At 35.7% G+C, this 27,148-nt stretch overlaps 2 protein-coding genes and 1 long non-coding RNA gene across 5 annotated transcripts in view; 1 reads left to right on the plus strand and 2 right to left on the minus strand.

The window, feature by feature from the left end:
- LOC127987560 (uncharacterized) overlaps positions 1–27,148 on the minus strand; it is a 1,055,570-nt gene that overhangs the window by 605,350 nt on the left and 423,072 nt on the right. Inside the window, exons 32-36 of the mRNA XM_052589928.1 lie at positions 13,493–13,654; positions 11,691–11,864; positions 6,194–6,370; positions 2,920–3,120; positions 1,404–1,580 (exon numbers count right to left, since the gene is read on the minus strand). Coding sequence (XP_052445888.1) covers positions 1,404–1,580; positions 2,920–3,120; positions 6,194–6,370; positions 11,691–11,864; positions 13,493–13,654 — 891 coding nt within the window. The remainder of the gene's footprint in view (positions 1–1,403; positions 1,581–2,919; positions 3,121–6,193; positions 6,371–11,690; positions 11,865–13,492; positions 13,655–27,148) is intronic.
- Positions 7,105–11,368, minus strand: LOC127987603 (uncharacterized). Of its 2 annotated transcripts, XM_052589978.1 has the most exons (5): positions 9,910–11,368; positions 8,730–9,289; positions 8,351–8,494; positions 8,013–8,243; positions 7,105–7,855 (listed from the first exon to the last, which is right to left on the minus strand). In XM_052589978.1, exons 2-4 carry the CDS (start codon positions 9,285–9,287, stop codon positions 8,151–8,153), a joined length of 795 nt encoding a protein of 264 aa, XP_052445938.1. In that variant the 5' UTR covers positions 9,288–9,289; positions 9,910–11,368; the 3' UTR covers positions 7,105–7,855; positions 8,013–8,150. The 2 variants fall into 2 exon arrangements, with proteins under 2 accessions (XP_052445938.1, XP_052445937.1); XM_052589977.1 differs by having other exon boundaries at positions 8,730–11,368.
- The window catches only part of LOC127987632 (uncharacterized), a 264,322-nt gene continuing 259,702 nt past the window's right edge, over positions 22,529–27,148 (plus strand). For both annotated transcript variants that reach the window (XR_008161288.1, XR_008161289.1), the window contains exon 1: positions 22,529–23,418. This is a non-coding gene — a long non-coding RNA (uncharacterized LOC127987632). The remainder of the gene's footprint in view (positions 23,419–27,148) is intronic.

Below are 27,148 nucleotides of genomic sequence, written 5' to 3' on the forward strand. Positions count from 1 at the left end.
TCAAATCATATAACGAGCGCGGGCTTTGACTATGTGATGGTCGCTGTTACTGAGAATGAAGATGAAGATCGATTGATAAAGGGCTGAATTTGGATATGTTCCTTGCAAACTTCTGGATTCTAAAGATATGGAGTACAGCAAACAAATAAAATGGATGTGATTTGTAATTTCATGCTTTGCTTTTGTATGGTTGTAATGCCACTCATTGGATAGGAGAAAATCGCACAGCAAAATATTGCAAAATGTTTCAGGTTCAAAATAAGTCATTCAGAATTATTTGATCATTAATTATTAATTACTAATGGGTTCCCTATGTTTTCACTTTAGAATACTGTTTCAGATTCTAAGTAATTCTTGAAGAATTATCTAATAATTATTTATTAATTACTAATGGTTTCCCAACATTTCCACTTTAGAATAGGTTTAATGTTTCAGGTTCAAAATAAGTCCTGCAGAATTATTTGATAATTAATTATTAATTAATAATGGGTTGCCTATGTTTTCACTTTAGAATACTGTTTCAGATTCTAAGTAATTCTTCAGGAATTATCTGATAATTCTTTGTTAATTACTAATGGGTTCCCAATATTTTCACTTTAGAATAGGCCTAATGTTTCAGGTTCAAAATAAGTCCTGCATAATTATTTTATAATTCTTTATTAATTACAAATTGGGTACCTGTATTTTCACTTTTCCTGGTATATATATATATATATATATATATATATATATATATATATATATATATATATATATATATATATATATATAATGTGGTATATGCTGAGGAAGCACACACACAGTACTGTATATAAAATATAAAAACTAAGGTAAGTTATCACAAGGCACTGGAGTGGGGTTCCTACTAGAAGGTGATTTCTTACAAAACACACTCACAAAACAATTTACTACATAGGCAAAACCTCTATAAAATGTATTGCATTTATTAATATTGCGTTTTCATACTACTACTATTATTGCTAATAGCATTTATATGAAAGGGTCACAATTCAATGTAATAGTGTAAAACTGTTCATTAGTAGTTACTTCATAGTTATTTTTCTAGAACCCTAAGTAGTAGATAATCAATAGTAGTTATTCAGGAGGTATGACAGAATACATTAGTTATTGATTAGCTAACTGTTACTTAACATAATCATAAAATTATATTACATACTGATTAATTAACACATCTTCCTTAGTAGTTAACAGTAATGAGTTAAGTGTTAATGAATAATCACCTGTTAGTTCTTCAATAATTCCTAATTAGTTATGTAGTAAGTAAGAAACAGTATTCTAAAGTGTTACCAAAATCACAAGGGTACATCCATTTTTTGGAAATATATTATGTACCCTGATAAATCAATCTGACTGTAAGTGCTGTAGAGTATAATGATACTAACTCTAGTTTCTCCAGCTTGAATTGTGTGTTCATCAGTAGATCACTGAGGTGTTTCACTCCAGAGTCTCCTAGTAGTTCATTCCTGCTCAGATTCAGTTCTCTCAGGTGTGATGGGTTTGATTTCAGAGCTGAAGTCAGGATGAGACACTGTTTCTCTGTAATACTGCATCCACACAGACTGAAGACAGAAAGAGAAAACACAATGAATCAGACACGTTATGCTCATGTGTGAGTAATTCATCATGTGTTAACACCATAGTGTAATAAATAAAACATTACCAAAAACCTTATTATATGACCATAAACAAAAACAGAAGAAAAAAGATGAACATAGTAGACACAGGATGAACTACAGAACTACTTAAAATAACATTATATGTGAAAATTTAGTTTAAATGTGAGAAATCAAGAAAATTCTGTTTCTGAATTACAATTTACTTACAGTTTTTGCCCGTTGCTTGAACACTATAGACCCATGCTTAGACTAAAGTAACACAACTTGAAGCTTTTGTTACCATACCTCAAACACATGTACCCTTACCTTAAACAAAAGCGCTGCTTTGCACTCTAGTTGCAATTCTGCAACACACTTACTCCTTTATGCAACACACTTGGTCCTGCATACTACACTCTATTTCATATATAAGACACTTCGTTCAAAAATGAAATCTCAGGGTGCCATTTGGAAAACACATTTATCCAAAATACAAAACACATCGGGAAATTGCTACCACTCAAATACACAACTGAAGACACTTACTTGCATATATATATATATATATATTTTTTTTTTGCTTTATCTGAATTCATGTTACTGCAATGTACAATACTGAGCAGGCCTATTTGCTTTTTTAGTTGTTTGAAAATGTGCCTCCAGACAATATTCCTTCTGAATAAACAGTAAAAATCAAAGACTGCAGTGTTTTATATAAAGTAGTTCCCCCTGATCTGAAAGTGTATGCATATGATGCAAGTATGTGTCATTTTGTCATCAGAGTTACACTTTGACAAAGGAATGTTAGGTTTTGATAGCAGAATTTAGGTTTTGATAGTAGAGCTTCAATTTGACACAGATGTGAATGGTATATTTCCCAGTGTTGTGTCATGTTTACTTGTGTGTAGAGTTTTGGCACAATGAGCGAAGTTTTGCAAAATGTGTTCAAGCAACACGCAAAAACTGTAAAGACATTTTTAACTACTTTTTTGCTATTGTCATTCTTTACTGTACATGTCTGAGTGAATAATAATAATAATAATAATAATAATAATAAGGTCCATTAATGAACTGGATTGCTGTGATCTCCGGTGATTGACTGAGATGAGATCCTCAAGCAAGAACTGAACCACAACTGTTCCTCAGCTCTGCAGGTGTGTGTGTGTGTGTGTGTTAAATGCAGAGCACATGTTCAGAGTATGGCACACTATATTTGGCCACACGTCACATCCTTTCCTTTTCCTGAAAGTAAACAGTAATCTTTAATCTGACTGTAAGTGCTGTAGAGTATAATTATACTAACTCTAGTTTCTCCAGCTTGAATTGTGTGTTCATCAGTAGATCACTGAGGTGTTTCACTCCAGAGTCTCCTAGTAGTTTATTCCAGCTCAGGTTCAGTTCTCTCAGGTGTGATGGGTTTGATTTCAGAGCTGAAGTCAGGATGAGACACTGTTTCTCTGTAATACTGCATCCCCACAGACTGAAGAAAGGAAAATTTCCTAATCTACATTGAGAGAAAGACAGAAGATAGAATAAAAACCATAATAAAGTCACAATGTCTTGATAAAAAAAAAAAAAAAAGGAAGAGTATCTGAATAACTTTCCACAATTTGGTCTTCAAAACAGAAAAACAAATAATTTGTCCATTTAATCAAATAATTGACACTTCTCATGATTTATGTACAATTTGGGCTGATTCTTGATAGAAATAGAACAAAGTTTTAATTCTTAACAACCTTGTGTGGAAGGTGTTAAAATCTTTCATATTTTTTTATTTCTGTCATATAATACTTATTTCATCTTTTGTCTAAAACGGATCATATTGTCTAAAATAAAAGTCCTGACTGCTGTGTATTTGTGTTTAAACTGATTCTGGTCTGCACATCACTACAACGTAAATGCATTCGCTCTGCTCTGTCTAGTGACTTGAACAGCTTTGCTACACAGATTCAACTTTGCACATCTAAATAAAACTGTAGGTTTGTCTGTGTGTGTAGATGTGAAGTTCAGTAATATTTCTCTGAAACAGGTCAGACTGAAGAAGCAATGCCTGCACAGAATAAAGCCCAGTCTGGACCGGTTCTGTTCAGTTGTGTTACACATTCATTAATCTGGTGTTTGATGACAGAGAAATGATATGAAGCATCAATAAACACTATGAATATGTTCTGATACAGCAGCACAGAACTATTCTGTTGTGTCCCATTAATAAACACAACGAAAACAGTTCTGTCCCACTGGATAAAAGAGAAATGTTTGTGTATTTTTGGTATTATTAACTGAAATGATTGGATATTGGGTTGTGTATTTGACCTGCTGTATGAGCAACAAGAAACACTCATTACAACAACTTACTTTACAAGTCTCTCTCTTAAACATATACAGTATATAATATAGACAGACTAACTACACAAAAATCTGTTTTTGAACATATATAAAAATATCTAAATATATGTTGTGCAACAAACAAGGTAACAGTCAGTGAGGGTAATGGGAAGGGCAAAGGACTATAACACTTTGATGACGTGTCAGAAGCTGCGTTTACATGGACACAGTTGGATTGAATTGGCCAGATCCGACTAAAATATCGATTGGATTGTAAAGGGTGGATAATCCCTTTTGTAATCCGAGTGAGAGGACATGTAAACACTTGACCGGATTGAAAACTGAACGTGGAAAGTACTGCGCATGCGCAGTGATGTAGAAATAGCGTAATGATGTATGATGCACTGAACGAGCTGTCTTCCTGGTATATAAAGTGTTATAAATAAGTGTCCTGTCATTATAAAACTCCCCTTTCACTCAGTGTATGTGAAGTGGAACAGGACCACGTCCCAACAGTCCTTGTTTAAGACTCTCATCAACAGACGATTAGTTTTGGGTGAGGGAAGGGACACTTTTAAATTTTTTTTCTTTCTTAAGTAATGTTAAGCAGCACAACATTTCATGTACTGATCGTCGCCTAATTAGGACCCGAAATAGATAAATATCACGTGTGCTTTTTAAAACAGTATGCATATTCATGCAGTGTGCGCATTGTCAAAAGAGTAAATCCGATCACAAGCCTGTGACATGTAAACGCACATATCAACCCGATCACTTTATTCAGCATTCATGCAAGCACTACGCTCGAATTCATCAATCAGAATGAATTCAATCCGATCCAAGCCAAAAGGGTCCATGTAAACGCACCTAGTGTCTCAATTACTCAGACCTGTAGCACCGAGCCCAAAATCACGCTGTGTTTCCACCGTCGGGTCAGAAACTCCACAGCGCTCTGTATCTGGAGCGGTCGAATGTGACATCTACCGTACATGTCTCTGATACAACCAAACAACTCTCTGAGAGCAGAAAATACATTAATGCAGGACTGTCAGTCATCAGCAGGGGGCGGAGCCTAAACAATGACATCACACTGCTCAGAGAATCAGAACAGCTGGTCTAATGAGACTGATTTGATATAATCGAGATAAAAAAAGGAGTATGTGGATTTTTATCATTGTAGGGTGATTGTGCTCACACTCTGACAATAAATGGCCCAGAAGTGCAAATGGCACTGTTTTTATGAATATAAATATGCATGTGTGTGTTATATATCATTTAATTATATATATATATCTTGAAAATAAAGAAAACTCTTTGAATGAGACTGTGTCCAAACTTCTGGTCTGTACTATATATATATATATATATATATATATACACACACACACACACACACACACATATACACACACATATATATATATATATATATATATATATATACATATACATATATAATATTTTATGGAGTGCAAATGTGCATTGCTTTGGTGCTGGTTCAGTGGTGGCCGTTTTGAAGCAGGTAAGGACCAAGTAAAATTGAAAATGTGTGTGAAGACATCAGCCAACTGTTCTGTGCCGTTCCTGAGCACTCGGTCAGGAAGACCATCAGGACCAGACCCTTTATGTGCATTCACCTGCTCAGGTAGAAGCACACCTCACTGGTTAAAAATGAGAGAGAGGCAGGTCGTCATGTAGAGCTCAGCTTTGATGTGCTTCTGTGTTTAAACGATCAAAGCAAGCATTAAAGGCTTCATTTCATCTGTGAGGGAGGTGTTACTGGGCGATAGTCAATGTTTTTAAATTATTCTTCAATCCTCAGTTTGTAGTCAGTAAACATGAACACATTCAGCAGTCATAGAAGAAGTTAGAGACAGAATTTAACTGAAGTCTATTCTAAAGTTGTATGAATCTATTCTAAGAAGGTTGGAAGCTGTATTAAAGACAAACAATGTTAAACACATTAATAAAATACTGGCTATTTCTAATGTGTTCACAGTATTTTCTCCAACCCTTGTGCACTTAAAGGGATAGTTCACCCAAAAATGAAAATTACCCCATGATTTACTCACCTTCAAGACATCCTAGATGCATATGAATTTCTTCTTTCAGACAAATATAATCAGAGTTATATTAAAAATGTCCTGACTCTTCCAAGCTTTATAACGTGAGGTCTGACTCAAATGAGAATTAAAATAGACGACTGTAACATTACTAGTCATGTAACATGTGAAATGATGTAAGATACTCACTTCAGTGTGTTGAGTCTACAGTGTTTATCCTGCAGTAGAGCAGAGATCTGATTCACTCCTGTGTCTCCTAGTTTACGTTTACGTCTCCTCAGATTCAGCTCTCTCAGGAGTAACGGGTTTTTACCCACAATTCCAGTCACATACTGACAGCCTTCATCTGCAGCAGGACCCAAAAACCTGCAGAAGAGAAGATGAAGCTGGAATCAACTCAATGTGCATTACATCACAAAACATTTAAAGATTATCAAACATTGTTTGTAATGAAAAGCTCTAGTTCAAGTTTAAACAGTTGAACATTTAAACATAAAAATAATTTTTCAGAAAGACAAAAGGCAAACATAAATTATTTAAAAAGAAACGCAGGTGCAATAGCTCACTAGATCGTGATGCCCAAAATCTGAAGATCTTTTTGGCTTTTAAGCAGGAGATGAGGAAAGTTAGCAAAGAGATAACTAGCTTGTGACAGCTAAGCATCACAGTGATATATTTAGTTGATCTTTTTCTGATGCCTGTGTTGATTTAATTCTGCTCATTATGAGAGGAACTGCAGGTTCAGACGTGTGTGTGTGTGTGTGTGTGTGTGTGTTTCATCACTGATCCTCTCCTGACAGACATCACATGTTTGTGGTCTGTGATAGATCTGCTGTAGTAGATCTACAGTGTTGTGAATCTGAGCTTGATGGAAATTGATGTACAGTGCATTCAGTAACATTTAAACAATCAGGATAATAAATCACACTGAATAGGTTTCATGAGAAATGTCCACAATAACACAATCACAGGGTATCTGCAGGTTTCTGAAAGTTAGATTTTTAGACTTTTTAAGACCCTTTTAATACCATGCAGAATTAAATTTAAGACCAATTTCAGATCAACAAATTTGCAAACAGCAAACAATACCACCAATTACGATCATTAACACACATTGTTTATTGACATATTGAAGGTGTGAAAGAACAATAAATTGCAAAACAGTGCAAAGATTGACTAAACATTAGGCAGAACATCGACAGCCTACAAAGATTTCAAACAAACCGCACAGCAGTAACATGAGGCATGTACACTGCATGCCAATAATCTGAACATTGGGTTTTTACTGTATAGATCTCAGTTCTTTGCCCTTTGTATCCAACTCTCTCTCAATTTGCTGTAATTCATTTGTTTTTTTCTTTATATCGCTTGCTCAGTGTGTTGGATTTTGTAATGAGGTGTGCCATCAAGGTGCCAGCTTTTCCCTCAGCTTCTTCTGCAAGCTGGTCAGCATCCTTCTGCAGGCTCAAAGATACCTGGACCAGAATTCTCTTCTTTTTTTTTTCAGGTCCTCTATGTCGTCTTCCAAAGCTTTGCGCTTCTGTGCCTGGACATCAGTGATTTGGATTTTTTTCTGCTGATCAAGGTGCGTTCTGTATCTTGATCCAGCAGATGCAGCAGAGGCCAGTAACTCAGTAAGATGCTGACATAATCACATATTAGTCGATGACTGACCATTGTCTCCCCCTGCATATTACAGGTCTCCACTTATTAATGGAGAATCCTCTCTCCACTGTTGCCTGCCCATGGGACAGGAGAAGCAGTTTCTTGCAAAAGCTCCATAACTCATCGCGCTGCCCAAGAACTCCATGCAGGAATATTTCTAGCCTGGTTTCTGTTGGTTAGTATCACCTGCAGAAAACAACAAAATAATATTAATTTAATTATAAAAATGTATGCATATAAATTAATACATAATATTTACACAAGTCATTTTTTACATTTAAAAGCATATTTCATAACTTGATTTAATGCACTCTTGATTTAGAACTAAACTATTCTTTCCTACCAGCAGAGACACCTCCTGACAACTGTTGGGCTTGCAAAAACCTCTGCACCAGTTTTGTCATATTGCTCTTGCACCAGTAAGGGTCAGACCTCATCATGCTGAGCTCCAAACACGCCACGTGCCTCACTACAGGATACTTTAATGGGCTCTTTTCTTGATGGTACACATCACCTTGACACAGTCTTTCCTAAACTCCAGGGCTGTGAGTTCACCTATCTTTTTCTGTAGTTCCTGGTGGGAGGATGTAAACAGCTTATTATAACCTATTATTACCTATTATAAAAATCAAGCTTTCAGCTGAATCCATCAAAATTACAATTTTATAGGTGAAAGAATACCATAAGGAGTGATTCTGCACCCAATCCCATGTTTACTTCCTTTAGGTTGACCCAGCTCTGTTTGTCACTGACATCCAGCCTGACCAGCTGCAGTGAACTGAGATCCTTGAGTACCTCTTTATTGACAAAACACGTTAGCATACTCTGCCAAAAGACACACATAGAATGTTACCCAAATATTTCATTTAATTTATTTCAATTTAATTAATTGACATTCAACATAAAAAGACTATTGTAGTATACTATTGTAACAAGTTTTGTTCTTTTTGTTTGCTTAATACCATTGTCTTTTAAGCTATGCAAACTTCCATAAGATTACAATTAAAATGATCAGATTAATTATTAGCATTATTAGAGTAGAGTGCAGTAATAGAATTACCTTCATCAGCTCAGCCAAGTCTTTGGCAAGGAACGGAATCACTGGTACATCCGTTTGATAGAAGGTAAGAAAAGGACTGAAGGTCTTTGTGATAGCCATGTAGAAATGTAGCTTCGCCAGAATAACAGGGTCTTTTTCAGCAATTTCAAGAGTGTCATACGATGCTGTTCCTGGATTTGGTAGCTTCTTTTTCCTGACTGCATCCATGTACATGGTCACTGATGGCCAGAATTCCAAAGCTCTCTCCACGACTGGTAGATTTTCGAGCCAACTGTGTCCACAGAATGGAAGTGGAAATTTTGTGCATTTGGTCAGAGCAGTGAAATCCTCCCTCCTAGCTGGCGCATTGTGGAAGAGTATGTGCAAGGCCCTCAGAACCTTCTCTAGCTTCCAAATGGTGAAACCATGTTTGCAGGCTATATGTAGGGTGTGGAGGCCACAGCTCCCCACCACAATGAGCTGTGTGCCACCAAACTGCTCACGATGCTCTTGTTGCAGCAGTTCTAAAAACTTCCAATTTATATTTGGACCATCCATAGAAACAGCTGCTATGCACATTCCTACAAACAAAAGTTAAATAAAATAATGAGATCAAAGTTTGGCAAATTGGTATGCCAATATTCCAAGGCTGCATTTATTTGATCAAAAATAGAAAAAAACAGTAATATTACCAAATGTTATTACAATTTAAAACAATGGTTTTCTATTTCAAAGTCAGCATGAAATCAAAATTGACCCTATTTACTTTGTTAGCGCATATTACTAATCTTATGGTGAACAATTAATCCGTGCAAGTTAATACACAGAAAAAAAAAATGTTTGCCATTATATTGCATTATATATTGCAGCACAAAGTTTTCCAACATTAATAATAAATCAGCAAATTAAAATGATTTCTGAAGGATCATGTGATCCTGAAGACTGGAGTAATGATGCTGAAAACTCAGTTTTACCATTACAGGAATAAATTACTTGGGCTATACATATTTAATAAATAATTATAATTTATTTTTTGTATTTTAGATCAAATAAATGCAGCCTTGATGAGCATAAGAATCTTCTTTCAAAAACATTACACATATTAATGTGTCTAATATATACATACACACTACATATCAAAAAAGAATAATTACTGCTAGCTAGAATGCATAAAATTGATTAGTGATGGGTTGGTACTTACTTTGAAATGGTGGAGCAAATCGTGAGCTGTCCCATGTCCCATGAATTGTGAACCTAGGTTTCTTGACTGGACGTAATCTTGTCCCCAATATCAGACATGCAACTCCAATTGCTTATTTTTGGACATTTCATTAAGGCTCTCGTCAAACATTAAAACAAACAGTTCCTTGTTAAAATCTGCACCGAGGAGTTTGGTTATGTAAGGAGCCAGTCCAAATCTGGCAATGTATGCAGTTTTGTCTTTACAGCACGCAAATGTACGAGCGATTTCTGAGTTGGGAAACATGGTTCGAAAAATGTCCGCGACAGCATCGTTAGCGTTATAGGACTGGTGCTTTGTTACAGTACGCAGACACCAGAGTACCTCAGCTCTGAGCGTTGCGGTCGAGCCAAACGGTCTATTCTAATTCTCACTTCGAATTTACATGCATAATTTTTCCTATTTGACCATTCTCTCTCTCTCTCTCTCTCTCTCACACACACAATATGTGTGTATATAAATCCTTTGTGACAGACCCAAATCATAACTATTGCACTGTTGCATCTTCCCAGTTGCCAAATATCATAATGTAGTAATTACTTAAATTTCTGGCGCTATGCCATTTCTGCGCTGTGTCGGAGATGTTAGCACGTCTCTAATAAGATCAGTCACAAACATGATCCCTGCACAATCTAATCTATAGCGTCTTATTAACTCACTGTCATCCATTGTCTGCAACACATTTCTTCTGCCTCTTCATCTTTCTGCCATTTTCTCCTCTGCTAAAGAAACTCTTAAGCCTCTTAAAAGTCCTCGTCTGTGCTCCTAACAAGTTTGACCTTAAGACCTCTTTTAAGGGTTAAGATGCTTTCTGAATTACTTTTTTTTTTACTAAGATTTTTTCTTTAATTTTAAGTGTAAACACCCACATTTCTAAGAATTTTCTTAGAATTTTGTCACTAGGAGCTACTTTTTGCATTAAGATTCTTTATGAATATGGGCCCTGGTGTTTTCTGACAGGTTTCCGCAGCCGCTTTGTGTTTTTCGCACTGCATGTGGGTCTCCAAAGCTTTTATCTCCATTGTTCTGAGTTTTAAAACTTTCTTGCACAATAAACACCAGACCTCGGAAGCATTGCCACAAACTGGTCTTAACCACGACGCAAATTTAGGGTTATGTAACCAGTTTATTATATTTGCACTTCGCCATGCTTGAAGCAAGAAATTTTCACCATTTGCTAACATTAATATCCAGTCACGCACCTATCAAATTTCTCCGTGAACTTGTAATTTGTTAGATGGTTCCGCCTATTTTTTTTCTGCGTGACAAATAGACGAAATGTTACATGATTTTAAAATGAAAATAAAATATTCTTCACGGTATAGGTTTGATTGTATTTTTAAGACCTTTGAAATAGGGATTTAAGACATTTTAATGCTAATTAAGGGCTCATTTTTACATTATGGAATTTAAGACTTTTTAAGGATCCGCGGACACCCTGCAATCATAAATGTTAATTGAGGCACCAAACTACTGAATATCAGCACATCTAGTGACTCAAAATGTCTGATTAACCTGTAACTTTTAAAACAACTAAACTGTGCTGACATTTATCATAAAAAACAGCAGCTGCAGCATCTGATCTTTCATGTTTGATCAGTTTGAACAACAAATTGTGTCCTTGCTGAATTAGTGAAATAATGTAATATTCTATAATACACTTATATAATGTAATTAATTTTTTATATAATACAAATAATTCACGTGTTTAACTTATTTGGCATTATTTCATCAGGTCTCACCTCAGTGTCTTGAGTTGACAGTTTGGATCCTGTAGTAAATCACTGAGCAACTTCACTCCCGATTCTCCAGGATCATTTCCTGTGAGATCCAGCTCTATCAGGTGTGAAGGGTTTGATCTCAGAGCTGAAGACAGAGCTTTATAACCTTCTTCAGTGATGCTGCAGTCTGAAAGTCTATTAGAAAAGATGTTATTCTTCATTATAACACAGCTTGTCACAGAAGTACGTTCTACAATGAAGAAAAAAAGATGCACTATGGTTATTTTGGCCTGAATGTAATCTTTTCACAGTAAAGCTGGGTAAAGTTATATATTGGTGAACGTAAACTACAACAAATGCAATTTTAATTTTTGCAGTTTTTAATTTTCTATAATTATACTCTACAGTTGCAATCAAAATTGCTCAAGTTTTTAATAACAGAGCTGTGTCACAATTATTCGATCCTTATTCAACATTGATGTTTTACTTGGCAGTCTAAAGCCTCCAGGTTATCCAAAATATCTTCTATTGTGTTCTAACGACAAACAACGCTTTCACAGGTTTGGAACGACATGGGGGTAAATTTTCATTTTGGAGTGAATTATCTCTTATCTCTTATTTGCAAGGTGGGCAATAAAATAATCTAAAAACACAATTAAGTCTTAAGAAACTTAAACAGAATAAGCTTAAGCTGTTACACATGCACAGAGTTAACCCATGCATGTGCTGAAGTTGAGTAGCAAAAAATGGCAAAGTCAACAGAAATCTTTCAAAAGCTACAGAGAAGCTATAGAGAATAAACAATTGTCTAAGGCTAAAAAGTCTAAAGCTATATGAAGATTTCCAAGATATTAAAAGCTCTCAGCCTTATTCCTTAGCTTAAAGTGTTTTGTACCAGAAAACCTTTTTTTAAGGCTGTTGAAGAAAAATCACAATGTAATAAAATGTTTAATCAGAGCAACTGAGAAAGAACTGCAATGTACAGGTTGCTTTACTGTAACAGGAAGTGGAAATCATGACTAATGGATTCTTTGAAGTATCAGGCCATTTTGACAAGAACTGTGATGCCTTTGGTGCAAAGACTGAAGCTGATGATCAATGGACTTTCCTGCAGGACAGTCATCCTAAAGTACACATTCAAATCTACTTCTGCTTGGTTCAGGGATCAGTCATAGAATGTTCTTGAGTGGCCTGTTCAGTCTCCAGATTTAATTCTCGTTGAAAATATCTGGATGAATTTAATATCAGTGGCAATGTGTAAACCAAAGATTATCAGTGATCTGGAAGCTTTTTCAGGTGAGGAATGGGCTAAGACTGTAGCAGCCTTAGAGGTGACAGAAGCTTCTAAACACTTACAGGCAGCATTTATTGGTGATTTTTATTAATAAAATTGGACTTTTGGGGAGGGGGTTGAATAATTTTGAACATGAATGTTTAGATCTCCGCAGCAAAATGTCTAGCAGGTCAAGGGGGTTGAATGATATTGTTATATATCCTTCTTTAGTGATACTGCAGTCTGAAAGTCTTCAGAAAGACCAAACTAATGAACTGATGAACTGATGAATGAATGAATGAATGAATAAATAAATAAAATACTTAATTATTACTTAATTAATACTTAATACATAATAATTTATTACACCATTAGGATATTAACATTTCCCATTACCTCCAAAAATCTATCTGTTTGTGAATATTTTATAAATGTATCTACACCAACACACCAATTTCACATCTCTGACCCATTCCTTGTGACACAGCGTCAGTTTACAGACCAACTCGAGCTTAATATTGATTCATGTTTAGATTAACCAAATTCAGACCTGAGTATCTGTAGTGTCTGTGAATTTCTCAGCAGACTGGAGATTTCTGTCACTCCAGAGTCTCCTATTTGATTCCTGCTCAGATCCAGCTCTCTGAGGTTTGAATTAAACGCTGATGCCAGAGCAGCACAACCTTCATCTGTAATACTGATGCAGTTTAACCTGTAGAAGACAGAACACAACTAATTAAGATATACATACAATTACACAAATAGCAGCTATTAGTTTTATCCACCAATATGATATCTGCATGATAATCACACTGTGAATTATTATTATTATTTATGATTATAATAATATTTTATATTGTACAGTACAATACTTAAGCCTTAACCGTACTTAAAATGCTACACAGAATAAGTAGCTTGGAGGAATTCAGTTTTGAAGGATGGAATAATACATTTACCATTGTAATATTTAAGTCTTAATTTCTTTACTTTCAAATGTATTACTCTGGGATATTGGTTTGTTTTAACTCAGAGGGAGTGTCAGCCACATTAAAAAAGTTAACAGCTTAACCCTCTGGAGTCTAAGGGTATTTTTGGGGCCTTGAGAAGTTTTGTCATGCCCTGACATTTGTGCTTTTTTCAGTTTCTTATAAATATCTAAATGGGTAAAGTCTAATATCACTGTAATCAGCACAAACTGGGCTATAATAATATGTGAAAGGCATGCATGTACATGATTGTATTTTTGAGAAAAAAAATGTTATGCATGGTTAGTGAAAAACTAAAAATGTTAAATCACTTGAATAAGGCAATAAAACACATACATAAAATTGGTTGCTGGAAAAGTTGAGAACTGGAGCTTGTAGCCTAGAATTTTTCTTTCTGAATGATGTGAAAATCATCTTGTTTACTCATTCACAGAAAACAATATATTGATTTAAATTTTCTAAAACACTTTTTGTTGGTAAAAGTCATATGCGAGTAGGCGTCAACTATCATGAATATCATTGTGATTTACACCTGAGAAGACAAAGGCCTGCATAATGAGCTGCATAATGAGCTGCATAATGAGCCTCCCATTCAACTGTGCCACTCTGAGGGAGGACTTACAAGAAAGAATGTGAGAACAAAATAAAAGTATATAATTTTATGTTTGTAGTTTATTAAGAATATATTTAATTATCCCACAACATAATTTAATATCCACTTGGGGGAGCAGTTAAACGGTTTATTAGGAACAATCAAAGCTGACTTTCAAACAATTTTTTTTGGCATCCTTACTTCAGTCACACAATCCTTCAGAAATCCTTTTAACAATCTTATTTTCTACCAAATAAACCCCATTTATTATCATCATCATTATTATTATTATTATTAATGTTGAAAAGAGCTGATAATATTTTTCAGTTTTTTTTAGGGGGAATAAATCGAAAGAACTGCATTGTTTTTACATTTGTTAGAGTTATCTCTATTTGTCACATTTATATTATTTACATCAAGCTTTTGAATGGTATAGTATTGTATATTGTTATTGAAACTTCATAATGTTTCACTTGATTATACATTTAGTCAGGAATTATAGTTTGGAAAAAGTCTTTGGAAAAAGTCTAACTAGTAAAATGTTTACACTTTATGTGAAAACTAGTACAAATAAATAAAAAGAGACTTACTCAGGTTTATGATCTCTGCTGAATAAAGTGCTTCATTCTTTTTTCTGAGGAAATCCATTTCTCAAATCCTCAACCACACCACATCTTTTTGGGGTGAATTATGTCTTAGTCCTCTCATCGCGAAGCAAACAGTAAAATAAAATAAAAACTTGAAGAACAGTCTCGCTGCTTTTTCTTCTGTGTGGGCGTATTCAAGCCGCGCGCTTCAGTTTGAATCTGAATAGCGCGTTAAGCGCGGGGGCGTGGTCACATTAGATATAATGAGCGGAGATATGAAAAACAGACATTGCGTTGTTTTCATATGGATTACTTTATCTCAGAATATTTGTTTTCGGCAGCACTTGTTTAGATTAAAAGTAGACATTCCAGGCTTTCTATAGATATCTCTCTCATGTCTCTTCTTTGAGTATTCACGGAGTTACAGTTCATTTTAATGAAATGTTTGTACATGAGGATCAGCGGAGACAAAGACTGTAGACAGCGCACCTTGTTTGTTATCTTTATTTTATAAGTGCACAAAGGTTTTTTGTTATTATGTCTGTATCCAAAAAAAAAAATAGACCCTTTACAGATTCGATTGATGTATTGCTCTTATCTGTACGATTAAAACTGAAAGTGTAATTTAAGTTCTTTTCGGGGTTATCAGGAGAAAATGACTCAAAACGCATATATGCATTAATCGACTCGAAAGGGTTAAGTCATTTGTGGACTAATGCATATTGGAGACACGAACCGTTTAAACCAATTCAGTTTGATTTGGTGACCTGGTTCAAAAAGATCCGGTTACATCAAATGATTTGTTCGCGAACCGGATATGACAAACTGTTTTGTTTTTAACTCTCTCACAACAGACATGGAAGAGAAGACAATACTGAATAAAGTCGTAGTTTTAGCTATTTTTGGACCAAAATGTATTTTCGATGCTTCAAAAATTCTAACTGACCCTCTGATGTCACATGAACTACTTTGATTACGTTTTTCTTACCTTTCTGGACATGGACAGTATACCATACACACAGTTTCAATGGAGGGACTGAGAGCTCTCGGACTAAATTTAAAATATCTTAAACTGTGTTCCTAAAGACTAACGGAGGTCTTACTGGTTTGGAACGACATGAGGGTGTGTTATTAATAACATAATTATGATTTTTGGGTGAACTATCCCTTTGAGACCTCTGGCTTTTATTTTGGTGGAAAACTGAACAGTGACCTTTAAGTTTCTGTGTTCAGTTCACAGCAGGTTTATAAACACTTTGTTGTCCAAACCAAGCATTTTGTTTTTCTTGTTCTTCAGGTGGGAGCATAGGAACCACAACACCATGAAGATGACTTGCTTCTATAAACAAGCTCGATATATTTTCAAGACATGACAGAATTTTCTCAGCATTATCAGCACTTTGTTTTAGGTCTTTAATTTCTCTTACTGCACCTTTAATCTTTCTTATTTTTACTTGGCGTTCTTCTTGGAGCTTTTCCAATTTATATTCAAAGGCCCTATGTGTAAGTGTTATTTGTCTTTTCTCAATTGACTATCAATTGAGATAATCCAATAATCACAAATATATCCGCTAATGACACTAAACACAGCAGCCTTTTTATAACTCGTGTTTCCACGTGAACAAGGTACAATGCGTTGTATTTGATTCCCCCTAACTTCCACCGAGGCTAAGCTAAACTCAACCCTAGTCTTCTGTGCATACTAGCAGTGGTTATTTATGTACCTCAATACTGATAGTCTCGAACCAGACAAACTGTCTTAGAACAAGAACTACGGTGGCACTTCCAAGCACAATGCTTTACCCACTTGACGCACAAACCAAAACAATACCAAAAGCCCCAAAACAAACAAACCAGTACAATCACCTTGTTCGAAAGTAACGCTGAGCCTAGCAGCGAATACAATCCGTCATTCACAAACAATGCACCAGGTTTATAAACGTGTACCTTTTAATAGAGGCGACTGTGATGACCAAATTATAACAGTAGATTTGTGAATGAATGGGCGAGTCCAATGAGCGTTCAAGTCTATAGTTTAAAAGCTACAACTTTAAAAGCAATCTCAAACATCCAATGTTATCCCGTCAAAACGTTTCCGTGCTTCAACAAAACTTTGTTGACAAATTATTGTGGCATATAAACTTTAAAACTAATCCAAAGCTGCAGCAGGCTAAGACATGGGGTTTTACACTGAAGATGTGTCACACTGAACCATTGCACCGGCTAAGACATGTGGGTTTACACTGAAGACGCATCACGTTGAACCATTGCACATGATGGGATGTCTTTATTGTTCCATTTCACAAACTTAGCAAGAACCAACACTTACTTGAAATGATGATTTTCATAAACCGTGCAAAGATACCTCAGACAGTGCAGTAACAGAAGATGACGATGGCTACGGTCAACAAAGTTTCTTCACACACTCACCCTGCAGCCATAATCCAAACACCCGCCCCCACACAGGTGAGCACACACAAATTATTACAGACACCACGCCGCCGGTGACACCCACAGTAACCAATGACAATGACTCAATGTTGAGTGTACAGTGTTTATCCTGCAGCAGAACAGCGATCTGATTCACTCGTGCAGAACATTGAGATCCAGTAATCTGTCTACTCTACTCATCTAATCTACTCATCTTGCCTATATCTAGACTTAAAAAAACATTTAAACACTTTGTAATTTGCATTCAGAAACGCCTCAAATAAACCTTATATGGTGACAACACCTCCCTTTATAAATCATGTGAATTTATAAATCATGTGAATGTATAATGTCCTCACCCTAAATAATGGAAAAAGAAAGCAGTACCTACTGAGAAGACATTCTGTGCGCTCACTAAACAGATCAGTGCGCTCTTTTTAAACATGTTTTCTGCACAGAGCATGGTTTGCAAAATCCTCCAGCAAAGCAAGGTCAGTCATGACACTAAAGCTACTTTTCAAATGACTTCCCAGCTGCACGCAAAAAAGGCATATCTTATTATTTTTGTCTTGTTTTTACTTTAAATCATCAAGATGCATTTATTATTTAAGCAAAAATATATTTAGTCTTGTTTCCTGGGGGGATAAACAATACTAAATATATCATCTAACTTGAACTATTAATTTATAAATGTAGTATTTGCAATTAAAGGACACGGGAAAGACGCAGCAGCACTTTCTTTTTGTAGTATTGCCAAAGTACAAGATGGAAGATCCCACACTTTGCATGAGACTTGCACACTCATTACACACACACATCTGTGCATATGCAGAGTTTATGCTGGAATTAAAGCCTGTAAAGTTTCTAAATTTAAATTAACAAAACACTAATGATTGTCACAAAACTTACCTCAGTATCTCTAATTTGCAGTTTATATTCTCCAGGCCAGTGCAGAGCAGCTTCACTCCTGAATCCTGCAGATTATTATTGTTCATGTTCAGCTCTTTCAGATTGTTATCTGATCCAAGAACCGAAGCCAGAGCTCGACAGCTTTTGTCAGTTAAGCCACAATCATTTAGCCTACAAGAGAAATAAATCAAATCACAGAGTTAGATACATGTAATACATTAGTTAAATTCAAAAAAAATAATTTATACCAATACACTGCATATATATTAGAAATGTATTGATTCAAATTGATTCAAATAAAACTTAATATGTAAATGAATAATAGGCTTATATCAATAATGGCAATGAGTTTATATTTAAAAGTGCTGCTCTATTATCTGGATGAGTGTCTTGAGGAGGAGAATCTGGAGGTTAATCATTTATGCACTGAGGTTATGCAAGAGTACATCTCCTTTATAGCAGAAGTTGTAGAAGTTGAACTGAATATTGGAGTATAACCAACTAAGGAACAATGTGTTTTATAATAACATGATGTGCTTCTTCTGTAGCTAACTAAACAGCTTGTTTTGCTGAAAAGAGATATTTTTACATAAAACCCATGTAAATCTAATAAAACAGCACTGCACTTTAATTCAAAAGGACTGCAGTTTAAAAAAAAAGTTCAATAAATTGTTTGACTTTACCCTAAAATAGATATATACTTATAACTAGGGGTGTGTGTGGGGGGTGGGGTTGATACGGTATAGTATCGCAATGTTTTCCGCAGCAATATGGATCTTTTAGTATACTATTTGGTAGATATATCAAATCAATTTCTTGACAATCAACTAGATGCTGGTGTTGAGCTTTTTTTTCTGGTGAGGTCAGCTGGGTCACCTTCCGAAATAAAGATGACGGCATTGCGGAAAGTTATCAGATGTGTAGCACTGCGTGAGGCAAATGGTGGTCACACCAGATACTGACTGGTTTTCAGACACCCCCCTCGAACCATCAATACAGTAAACTGCACATTTTAGAGTGGCCTTTCATAGTGGTGAGCCTAAAGCCCCTTTCACACTGAACATTGGACCCAGTACATTGCCAGGTCGCCTTCTGTGTGAACGCAAACACTTCCCGAGATTGATCCAGGGTTGGGGACCTAGTAACATTACCGGGTCCAGTCCTGGAACGAGCTCTGTGTGAACAAAAGTCAGAACTAATGCCATAAAGGGTGTGTCGTAGTGATGACGCCAATATCACGTGACTCTTTTAACAGGTGTTTTGAAGGCAGATCAATGTTCGCGGCAAAAAAAAATTAGCAAATTGTAATGAAGCAGAGATCAGTTAGTTCCTCAGTTTCTGCGTTGAAGCTGAGATCGTTCGCCATCTTAAGTGAAAGTTAAACTGCCCAGCTTTTTCCGACTCGTACATTACACGTCACACCCTGATGTCACATGTCTTTATGGGACCTTTATTTGCCGGAATCACAGTGTTAAAGGGGTTAAAGGCTAATCATGCTGTCAAATCAGCATCTTGATAGGCCACACCTGTTAGGTGGAGGGATTATCTCAGCAAATAGAAAGAGAAGTGCTCACTTACACAGATTAAAGGGGGGGTGAAATGCTAGTTTTCACTCAATATCCTGTTAATCTTGAGTACACATAGAGTAGTACTGCATCCTTCATAAATCCAAAATGTCTTTTGTTTTATTATATTTATAAGAGAAAGATAGTCTGTACCGATTTTTCCCGGAAAAACACGACCGGCTGGAGGCGTGACGTGTGGGCGGAGCTAAAGAATCACGAGCGCGAATAGGCTTTGCGTTGAGAGCATGTGGAAGCTGTGACATTACCGTGAGTGAAAACCCATCATTCAAAACAAACCATGGCTTACAGTCAGATTCAGCTGTTTATTTATGATCCAGAATCAGATCCCGAGGCTGAAACTGAACGAAAGCAGCAGCAGCAACGACTCGCTCCGAGCGGGGCTCGAACCCGGGTCTCTGGCATGGGAGGGGACGCACTAACAAGGAGGCATTAATATTTGAAGCAGTTTTACTCACCGCCTGCGGTTCCAACACACGATCGTGACCCTTTTTCCTTGGGATTGCATCATCCTTAAGAAATAAACGATACGCAAATCCGTCGTCAAACTGGGCCTTGTGAACAAGCATCTTCGAAATGCAGGGAACAAACAAAAACACTTGCACAACTCTGTTGATGCTCTGTAAAAATAAACTCCATCCACTGGCCCTGGCAACCAAAAACACTCTTCTTTTGTGACTTTTTGCGACGCTCTCGCTCTGATCAGTCAATCGCTCTGATCAGTGAAATGTCTGTGCTGTTCAGCCTCGCTATACGGGAGCGCGCTCTTCCGGCAGAAGTGCCTTAGGACCCATATAAGGAAATTCCGCTCCATCTAACGTCACACAGAGCCATACTCGAAAAAAACTTTCCGAAACTTGTGACAAACCGGAAGGAGTATTTTGGGAACAAAAATACTCCTTCAAACGTACAACTTAATTTTTGAAACTTTGTCCATGTTTAGCATGGGAATCCAACTCTTTAACAGTGTAAAAAACTCAGTATGCATGAAATAGCATTTCACCCCCCCTTTAAGACAGATTTGTGAACAATATTTGAGAGAAATAGGTCTTTTGTGTACATAGAAAAAGTCTTAGATTTTTGAGTTCAACTCATGAAAAATTGGGGCGAAAACAAAAGTGTTGCATTTATAATTTTGTTCGGTGTAGGTATGCACCTACATCTGCAAATTATCGAAGAGAAAAATGGCAAAAAATCTTGCTCCTGTTTGCAGTAGTGATACTGTGCTGTAACATGGTATATCTGTATGCTATGATCTGATAATAATAACTATGTAGGACTATAATTATTTAGATAGTCCAAAAAAATTTAAATTAATAAATCCAACAACTTATAACTGATTATGTTACTTTGAAGTGGATAAAAAAGTATTTATTGATATTTAATATTAAGGTAACAGTTTACAATAAGGTTCAATTAATGTTTAACACAAACAAACAATGAACAATACATTATAGTATTTATTAGTCTTTCTTAAATTTAGTTAATGAGAATACAGTTGTTCATTGTTAGTTCAGGTTTATTAAGAGTGCATTAAATGTTAACTAGCACAACTGTTGATTTTAATAATGAATAAGTAAATGTTGAAATTAATATGAAAGGGTTATTTCAGGCAAGAATTAAAATTATAAAATTATAAAATAACTTCACACCCTACATCAACAGTCACAGCAGTCGTGCTCACAATAGACCCGGAAGAGAAGACAATGCTGAATAAAGTCATAATTTTTTATTATTTTTGGACCAAAATGTATTTTCGATGCTTCAACAAATTCTAACTGACCCTCTGATGTAACATGGACTTTGATGATGTTTTTATTACCTTTCTGGACATGGGCGGTATATCATATATACATATTCAATGGAGGAGATTAAAATTTTTGGCTGAACTAACCCTTGAACTAAGATAAATAAATACTTAGATTGCAAACTAAAGTATGTAACTTTATGAACCTTACTGTAAAGTTACCAATATTAACATAAATTCTGCCCAGGTTTATTGTGTTGTTTTCAGGAAAAGTGTGGTTATTTAATTAATTTGTGTTTTCTTTTGAAATTAAGTATCATTAAAATTGAGTTAATTAAAAAAAGTCTTAAAAATAAATGTCTATTATTTCATAAATTAATAAATAATAATTACAAAGCATTTTTGGTTTTTAGCCAAGTGCATCCAAAATTTACTCAATGCAAAAGCTAGACAGAAATACCATCAATTTTACGCGCCTATAAGACCCAGTGAAGTCGAAAGTGACCTCTTACAGGAGATGCTGAGTTATGAAAAGGAGCCACCATTGCCAGCTGACAGCGACTCGCTTTTGTGGTGGAAGATAGGTCAATCGTTATGCGCATCTCGTCAGTAAAGCCGGTTCTCTAATCAGCGGTAAATTCCATCAGGTGTGTAATTTCACATAGAGCAGCTGTTACTACACAGAGCCGTTAACAGAGAAGATGCGCAAATAAACGCTGATAATGAACATGGATTTGTGCAGCTAATTAAATAGCTGCACAAATCCATGTTCATTATCAGCGTTTATTTGCGCATCTTCTCTGTTAACAACGGCTCTGTGTAGTAACAGCTGCTCTATGTGAAATCTCCGCACCTGATGGAATTAACCGCTGATTAGAGAACCGGCTTTACTGACGAGATGCGCATTAATGATCGGCCGATCTTGATCGGCACAGCCCTACACACAAGGCCTGTTCTCAACTTCAAGTAATTTAAAGTTTCATTTTTTTGAACAGTTGTTTGAAATGGATTTAATCATTATTTAAAATATTGGAGATTTTTGAATTGCCTAAATCATAAATGCAGCCGGGTTGAAGCCTGCAGTGATGTTTTTCGTTTATGTTATGGCAGCAGTCCCCTCTGCATATATAATTTTTCGAGAATGTTGCACTTCTGTTGCTGTTTGTTATTCTGCACGAAACTTCATGCTAATAAATAAGAAATATTGCTGAGTTGTGCGTTTCCAGTACTCTTTATGTTCGTCCATTATTTGGCGTTGAAAAAGGAGACGTCTTTTTTTGTTTTGTTTTTTTAGACATGGAAAATCGATTTTACAATCGATTCAATGAACACTTATGTCTTAAAAATCGAAAATGATTTTTTCACAAAAGTGACAGCCCTACTTTCAAGAACTGAAATATCACAATATGAATATCGCAATATAATCTCAGAATATCTCAATATATTGACACAAGTATCGTGATAATATCGTATCGTGAGGCCTCTGGTGATTCTCACCCCTACTTATAACTGGTGTATGGTTAATTATCACTATAAATCATGGTGTCCAAGCCTGCTATGTATCAATATAGATTCATGTAATTTTAAGATGGGAACAAAACATGACAAAATATATTAAATAACTTACAGAGCTCTTTTGCAGGTTTTGATGACTGCTAATAATCTAATGAGACACTCGTCTGATTTCTTGAATTTCTGAAGCTCAAACTCCTCCAGCTCCTCCTCTGATGTCAACAACACAAAGACCAAAGCAGACCACTGGGCAGGTAAAAGATCAGCAGATGAGAGACTTCCTTTGCTAAGGTGGGTCTGAATGTCTTTCACCAGAGTTTGGTCGTTCAGTTCATTCAGACAGTAGAACAGATTGATGGATCTCTCTGGAGACAGATTAGACTCTAATTTCTGCTTGATGTACTGAACTATTTCCTCTTTGCTCTGCTCATTTCTATTTTTCTGTGTCAAAAGACCCTGTAAGAGTCTCTGATTGGACTGGAGTGACAAACCAAGGAGGAATCGAAGAAAAAGATCCAGGTGTCCATTATCAATCTCTAGTGCCTTGTCCACTGCAGTCTTGAGCAAATCAATCATGGTTTTACTTTTGTTTTCCTGTTCTGTAGAGTCTTGATCAAACACATATTTCTTGTTAATGTCTAGAAACAGATGTGCATAAAGGGCTGCAATAAACTCTTGAATGCTCAAGTGAATGAAGCAGTACATGGTACCAAGAGTGATCCCGGTTTCCTTCTTAAAGATCTGGGTACACATGCCTGAGTACACTGATGCCTTATAGACGTCAATACCACAGGCTTCCAGATCTGTGTCATAGAAGATCACATTGTTTATTTCCAGCTGATCAAATGCCAGTTTCCCCAGTGAAAAGATGGCATCTTTATCCCAGGAAACATCTGGTGTATGTTCTCCATCATACTTTCGTCTGCTCTGCTGGATCTGAAATCTGAGGAAGTGTGTGTACATTTGTGTCAGAGTCTTAGGAGTGTCTTCAGTATTTGACTCCTGCAGTGTTTTGGAGGCATCATCAGTCTGATTGTTTTTCACAAAATTATTTCTTTTCTCCTCTAAAATGTTCTGGAGAACAGTGGCTGAAATCCAGCAGAAGACTGGGATGTGACACATGATAAAGAGACTCTTTGATTGTTTAACATGATCAATGATTTCTTTGGCCTGATTCTCATCCGTGAATCTTTTTCTGAAGTACTCCTCCTTTTGTGCATCATTGAATCCTCGTATCTCTGTCAGCCGGTCGATACAGTCAGGAGGAATCTTACTGGCAGCTGCTGGTCTGCTGGTGATCCAGATGAGAGCAGAAGGAAGCAGATTTCCCTTGATGAGGTTCGTCAGGAGAACATCCAGAGAGGCTGGTGAGGAAACATCAGACCACGTCTCATTATCCTTAAAGTTTACAGGAAGTCGACATTCATCCAATCCATCAAGAATGAACAAGACTTTAAACTGATTTCTTCTCGTAAGGTTAAGTCCTTTTGTCTCTGGGAATAACTGAGTTATAAGGTCCATCAAACTTAGTTTTGCTTGCTCCATTAAGTTCATCTCTCTAAATGGAAGAGGAAATATGAAGCTGATATCTTGATTTTCTTTTCCTTCGGCCCAATCCAGAACAAACTTCTGCACAGAGACTGATTTTCCGATGCCAGCAACTCCTTTTGTCAGTACAGTTCTGATCTGCTTGTCTTGTTCAGGTGCTTCAAACAAATGTTTGCACTCAACCTGTATCTCCTGTGATTCATGACGTCTGGAAGCAACTTCAATCTGTCTCACCTCATGTTCAGTATTGACCTGTTCACTACAACCCTGAGTGATATAGAGATCTGTGTAGATGTTCTTCAGAAGTGTAGAGTCTCCTTGCTTTGCAATTCCTTCAAACACACATTGATACTTCTTCTTTAGGCTACACTTTAGCTGATGAATGAAGAACAGCTCATCTAAACAGAAACAAAAATACAGATATTGTTTAATCTTATTTTCTGTTCTACATTTATAAGTGACAATCTGACAGATGATTACGAGTCTCTTACCTTCTAGAGTATCAGCAGCTTCATCTTGCTTCATCTCTCTCAGGAAGTAGAGCGTGAGATCAAGAGCTGCTTCTTTCATACTGCATCTGTTCTCATTAAAGTCCTTCACAAAGTATTGCAAGTTCTCTTTTCGTAATATTTTCTTAAACTTTTCCAGTTCTTTCTTCAGAAATGTGATTATTTTGCTCTCAAGATCCTACAAAGAAAGACAAGAATGAATGAGAGAAACAAATCCTTAATTTTTATCAAAATTATTTATTCAGTAATTAAAAATATTCATAAAAAATCAAGTTGAGACAAACATTACTTTGTTGTAAATACAAAAAAAAAAAGGCTTTCGTTCTTATTTTATGGGTTCTTAAAAAGAAACTTTTGAAATAAAAGTTCTGTCACTATTATTCAATAACATATTTGTTTATTATAATTGTTAAATATTCTTGAAAATGAGTTTTATTACCTGGAAGATCTGCAGGAGACTGTCTGTAAAATGCTTGTGGTTCCTGTGAGACTGTAAATCTGGATCTAATGTTTCATACTGAAGCCTAATAGTAAATAAAATAAATCAAAATACTGCATTTTTAGGGGAAAACATATATATGTGACCAAAGTATATTTTAAAGATTTTAGCAAAGATAAAAACAATAAATAAGTCATAAATTTATGGACTTCAAATATTTTTATGATAATTATTCACTGATACACTTTTTGAAATTTTTTAGGAAAAATATGACCAAAATATCTGGTAAACATTTTAGCAAAGAGATATACAATAAGTGATACATTTATGGACTATATGTTTTATGATAATTATTCACTGATACACTTTCTGACACAGTCTATGTTTAAACAAAAATAAGAAACAGATCAAATACCGTTCGGTTCGTGATGTTGTTTCTTCACTGAAGTTTAGTGGTTCTCCCTTTGAGCGGTCACTCTTCACAGACACAGAGCTGGACACATGTGAGTCTGATCTTACACTAATGACACAAAGAACAAAACACTTTACTACAGGAGCTCCTTCAGTCTCATTTAAAGAGCTTCACTGTTGAGGATGGTAATGAAGCACAGTATAGACATGCATTTGTCCATCTATGACTACGGATAGATGGAAAGACATATTCATGTTTGGCTGCATGATCTATTTTCCATGGTTAATTTATACCTCCTTGTGTCTGCTTGTGTGATTGTGTTACTGGAAAGAAGCTCCAGACTGAGTTCATTAAAGAGGAAATAAGTTATTTGTTTCATTTCATTCTTTTCTATCACAAGCATCTTAGAGGAGAAATAAGCCAACACAACATTATAATGTCAAAGATAATAAATACCTTTTGATAGGCGTTTTTTCCTCACTGAAGTTCGGCATGTCAACATCCTTTGACCGGTCACTCTTCACAGACACATGTGAGCCTGATCTTACACTAATGACACAAAGACAGAAGAGAAACTTTTCTACAGGAATAAAAAGCATCATATGACCCTTTAAATTAAGAGTCATTTTTAATGTTTGAAAAATAATTTAAGACCTAAAAACCAAAATCACTAATGTGAAGTAATTTACAAAGTTCATATCCAGTGCTGAAGAGTTACAATTTTGATTTCCAGTCCTCAGATATTTATCATCTATTGGCTACTTTTTAAATATTTTTATGTATTTATTTATTTTTTAATTAAGAAGTTCTGAAGCTCTGAAGTTCTGCAAATCATTTGTAAATATAAAACACAGTTTGCTAAGGTTTAGTTTTTTCCAGCAATCCTCTGAAAGTGCAGCAGTGTTTAAAATGATTCTCTGAAAACAGACTCAGTCTTACCTCTGTTTCTGTG

Source organism: Carassius gibelio, chromosome B22 (genome assembly GCF_023724105.1).
Source record: "Carassius gibelio isolate Cgi1373 ecotype wild population from Czech Republic chromosome B22, carGib1.2-hapl.c, whole genome shotgun sequence".
NCBI classification, from domain to species: Eukaryota; Metazoa; Chordata; class Actinopteri; order Cypriniformes; family Cyprinidae; genus Carassius; species Carassius gibelio.